The sequence below is a fragment of the Sorex fumeus genome, unplaced genomic scaffold (assembly GCF_029834395.1).
Source record: "Sorex fumeus unplaced genomic scaffold, SorFum_2.1 ptg000017l, whole genome shotgun sequence".
Taxonomy (NCBI): domain Eukaryota; kingdom Metazoa; phylum Chordata; class Mammalia; order Eulipotyphla; family Soricidae; genus Sorex; species Sorex fumeus.
In genome coordinates this window covers 3,451,580-3,456,033 of record NW_026606074.1, presented here as the reverse complement: position 1 = coordinate 3,456,033, position 4,454 = coordinate 3,451,580, and the positions used below count along the sequence as shown (strand labels likewise).

The following is a 4,454-nucleotide window of genomic DNA, read 5'->3' as shown; positions in this document are numbered from 1 at the left end:
ACTACCACGCAATTATATCACCCAGAACCACCCTCTGAGGCATCCCAGAAAAATGGGAACTTCATTCCCATAAAAAAAATCTGCACAAGGAATTCCGGATCAGCCCTTTGCTTGAGTCCAAGACTGGAAACAGCTCTGCTGTCTTCCCGTGAATGAGCAGGCCAACATAACTGGGCTAAGGATGCCACAGAAAACCATGTGCCAACCACGAGCGAGCCACTGGGGAAGTACAAGTGACAGTCTGGATGCGTTTCCAAAGAATCATGCGAAGGAATGAAAAACGTCTCGGATGGGGAAGATGGCTCAGAAGGCTGAAGTGCTTGTTTGCGTGCCCCGAGTTTCTCCCCACGGCCTGGCACTGCCAGGAATGGCCTTGGTGGCTCACAGCACCCCTGAGCCAGAGGGCTGCTGTTGTGGGGGAGGATGTTTTAGTTTTGTGGGATGATATTTTCCAGAATGGTGGCACCATGAGATAGTCCCAGCCGCAGTGTTCGAGGAGCATGATTCTCTTCATGCTCACCAGCACCAGGAGTTTTCCTCATTTTTTGTTTTAGACATTTTGGCATTGTGGCATCTCACTGTGGGCTTAATCATGGGGGACACTGGGTCCCCATGTGATTTTGTGGGAATCGATGACTATCTCCACTCCAGGTTCCATTTAAAAGTATCCAGGACCCAATTTGGGTTCAATTCCCAGCATCCCATAGGGTCCCCTGAGTACCACCAGGAGTAATTTCTGAGTGCAAAGCCAGGAGTAACCCCTGTGCATTGCCGGATGTCACCCCCCCCCAAAAAAAATACTAAAATAAAAAATAAAAGTATCCAGGAGAGTGGTGGTGGGATTGGAGTTGGAATATTGAATGCCTGTAACAAATCATCAAAAAACTTTGTAAATCACAGTGTGTAAAGGGGGGGGGAGGCTCCAGAGATCAAAGATGGCTCAGTGACCCGAGCTCAGGGCTGCACACAGGAGCACCAGGTTTGACCCTCATCACTGTATGACCCCCAGCACTGCCAGGAGCGACCCCTGAGCACTGAGCATTGCCGCGTATTTTTTAAGGAACACACACGTGGTAGTGTGTTCCTAAAAAAAAAAAAAAGACGTTTTCACTGATGTGAACTTTAAAAAAATGACCTTTTATTTAAACACTGGAAGTGTATTTTCAAAAGATAAAAAAAAAATCATCATCTGGGAATATCATGTCCCCCCCTCCAAGATAAATTTAATCTAATTTACATACTTCTAGCATACCAATAACCAAAATGTAGCCACTGAAAAAAAGCTAAAAGGTCCATCAACTCCTGTCTAATTGGCCCAGTGCTGCAAAATTTAAAAATTGATGTTGTGGGGGCTGGAGTGATAACACAGCAGGTAGGGCATTTGCCTTGCACGTGGCCAACCCAGGTTCAATTCCCAGCATCCCATAGGGTCCCCTGAGCACCGCCAGGAGTAATTCCTGAGTGCAGAGACAGGAATAACCCCTGTGCATCGCTGGGTGTGACCCAAAAAGGAAAAAAAATTGACTTTCTGTATTCCCTACACAAAATGTGTTCCTTAAAAAGTGACTCTAGGGGCCGGAGTGATAGTACAGCGGGTAGGGCTTCTGCCAAACCTGGGTTCGATCCCCGGCATCCCATATGGTCCCCTGAGCACCGGCGGGAATAATTCCTGAGATCATGAGCCAGGAGTAACCCCTGAGCATCGCTGGGTGTGACCCAAAAAGCAAAATAAATAAATAAACTTTTTTTTAAACAAGTGACTCTGGGGAGTTCTATATATAGAAAGCATCAGGGGAAAGTGAGAGGGGGCATAAGGGAGCCCACCGCACCCCCTCCAGCTCAAGCCTGAAGGCTGGGTCCTTGCCCTGAGTCCCCTTGGGGCGGGGCGGCCAGCCAGGAACCTCATCTCTGGATGCATTTCTTTCCCGTCATTATACTCTGCTGTGCATGGGAAGGGGCCAGCAGGGGCAATGAGGGTGATGACCGCAGGAGGGCCTTGCTGGCCCTAGCTCTGTGACATCAGAGCTCAGGGCTGGAGGGATGCCAGGTGAGCAGCAGCCGGAAGCCAGAACCACCCCTGTGCCTGCCCTCAGGAGGGCTTCCCCTCCCCCTGGGGCAGCCTCGCCCGAGACCATGGTGATCCCACAGGCGGGCAGCAGGGGGCGCGTGGCCGGCGAGCTGGTGGAGCGGAGGAACAGTCCGAGCGAGGACAAGAAGCAGGTGAGGCCAGCAGGGCCCAGGACCAGGCCTGGGGTCTGACTCCGAGGCCAGACCCCGGGGGACCCCGCAGAGAGGTCTTAGCTCATGGCTTTGGTGACCCCCCGATTCCAGGAAGGCCGGGAAGTTCCCTTCTGTGTCCTGCAGAACCCCGGCTGCCTGGGAGGGGCAGACTGAGGGACCGGGCGCGTGAATGGGTGCACAGGGTGACCCAGAGGGCTCGTCCCCCCGCCTGTAGTACAGTGTTTGTTCTCAGGGCTGAGATGGAAACTCAGAGGGGCCAAGTAACTATTACTGTCCACAGCCTGGAAACACACACACACACACACACACACACACACACACACACACACACACACACACACACCCAACATGACTGAAATGTTCCTGAGAACTGACCTCATCCACAAACCCCAGCACCCCATTAGGCGCCCCCCCCCCAAGCCAACCAAGGAACTGACCCCTGAGCACTGCCGGTTGTGGCCCCCAAACAGGAAACAAAAGTAGATGAATCCAAGAGTCGATCTGTCCCTTGAGGATATGTTAGAACACACCAACCCTGTTCTGGGGTAACAGAAGGCAGATTTGTGTTTCCCTCTGGGCCATCAGGCAGGTAAAGAGTGTGGGGTTGCAAGGAACTTTCTAGAACTTTCTAGACTGTCGGGCCTACGTTCATGCCAGGGTCGCCGCAGGGAAAGACAGATGCGCTGGTCAAAGCACATCCATGGGGACATCTCCAGTGCCTACATGAACGCTCACTGGAGACAGGGGAGTGGCAGGGTGAAGTGAGGAAGAGGAGGGAGGGAGGGACAGTAGAAGGCCATGAGTTGCTCTGTCCCCGGTTCTCCCCGCAGACGCTGCTGGCACTGCTGATCTTGGTGCTGTACCTGTGCACTGGCATGACAGGTGAGCGCCCTGGGCGGGGGGGGAGGGTAGCGGCAGAGCTCCTGCGCTGGGCAGTCTGGGCTCAGTGCTGGCCCAGGAAGGACTTTGGTCCCCCTGCCGCTCTCTGCCTCTCTTAAGGGGTGCCCTGTGCGTGTTGCAGGAAGAAGCTGGGATGCGTCCGAGAGAATCCGAGGATGTAACCTCGCCCAGAGCTCTGCTGCCTCCCCGGTAACGTGTCCGGAAAGGCACTGATGGAGGGGATGTGCGGCAGGGGCGCAGTCTGGGAGGGCTTCCCCGAGGCGGCTCTGGCAGGCCGGATGTTGTTGGCGGCTACATAGGAGTTAGCCGGGAGGACGAGATGTGATGGGACTTGGGGCAGGGTTGCAAAGCTGGGGGGGTGGAGGGGGCGGCGGGGGCGGTGGTCCTGCTTGACGGAACGCTCAAGGCGGCCCGCGTGTCCGCCTTCCAGGGCCTGAACTACCCGGCCAGCGAGCCCCGGGAGCAGCCCATGAAGGCCCTGCGGCGGTGGCTGAAGGAGAGCCTGCAGGTGCTCCTGGAGCGGCTGGAGGGGGAGGTGCGGGAGCTGGAGCGGCTGGTGCGCGACCTGGAGGGCTGGCTGGACGCCCTGCTGGGGGAGCCCCCTGAGACCTGCTCCAGCCTCCGGAACCACGCGTGAGGGGCCCGGAGAGGCGTCCAGGGCGGACCCCGGAATAAAGCCACTGGGGCACTCAACTCGGCGGTTGCGGGTGCTTCTGGCGCGGGGGGGGGGGGGGCGTCAGCTCGGGGCTCCGGGAGGATGCTCGGAACAGCTAGATAAAGGGCGGGTGGGGACAGGAGGCAGAGGTGGGGGCAAAGGGCTGGTGTGTGCCTACCAGGTGCTTTCGTATTTTATGGGAACTCCCTCCCAAGCCTCCCTGCGCCCGGGTGCCACTTGGCACCAGCGCTCCAGGCCAGCCTCTGCGGCAGGGACTGGTATGTAGACTGCGGTGGGGGGGGGATGGGGAGGATGGATGACCCCCGGCCTGGGGGCCCTTGGGAAGATGCTACGGCCGGAAGAAACGAGCCCACGTGGCAATGAAAGACGCCAAGGCACAAAGGGGGACAGCAGATGAGATACGGCCCGTATTGGTGGTAGCGCCATACGACCCGTCCCAGGATGGGAACAGGTCCAGGTGGGAAACCCGGAAAGCCGCAGCTGGACCCTCGCCACTGTCCCTGCCCACTCTGTGTCACTACGTGACGGTTCTGCTGGCAGACGGGCCATCGCTGCAGCCCCCTCCCAGCTCGGCTCCCCTGGACCCTTCGGGGACGTCTTCCGACTCCAAGCAGGCCTCTGGCTTGCCCCCCTCCCA

At 57.1% G+C, this 4,454-nt stretch overlaps 1 protein-coding gene across 1 annotated transcript; it reads left to right on the top strand.

Moving 5' to 3' along the window:
- Positions 1-2,133: 2,133 nt before the first annotated feature.
- SMIM23 (small integral membrane protein 23) lies at positions 2,134-3,778 on the top strand. Its single transcript, XM_056112363.1, has 4 exons — positions 2,134-2,220; positions 3,072-3,123; positions 3,263-3,330; positions 3,572-3,778. Exons 1-4 carry the CDS (start codon positions 2,134-2,136, stop codon positions 3,776-3,778), a joined length of 414 nt encoding a protein of 137 aa, XP_055968338.1.
- The last annotated feature ends 676 nt before the right edge of the window (positions 3,779-4,454 follow it).

Excerpts from the sequence above, each read along its gene's own strand:
- SMIM23 (XM_056112363.1), top strand. The coding sequence starts at position 2,134 with ATGGTGATCCCACAGGCGGGCAGCAGGGGGCGCGTGGCCGGCGAGCTG. Across the intron at positions 2,221-3,071 it reads CGAGCGAGGACAAGAAGCAG|ACGCTGCTGGCACTGCTGAT; the intron begins GTGAGGCCAGCA and ends TTCTCCCCGCAG. Across the intron at positions 3,331-3,571 it reads AGAGCTCTGCTGCCTCCCCG|GGCCTGAACTACCCGGCCAG; the intron begins GTAACGTGTCCG and ends TCCGCCTTCCAG.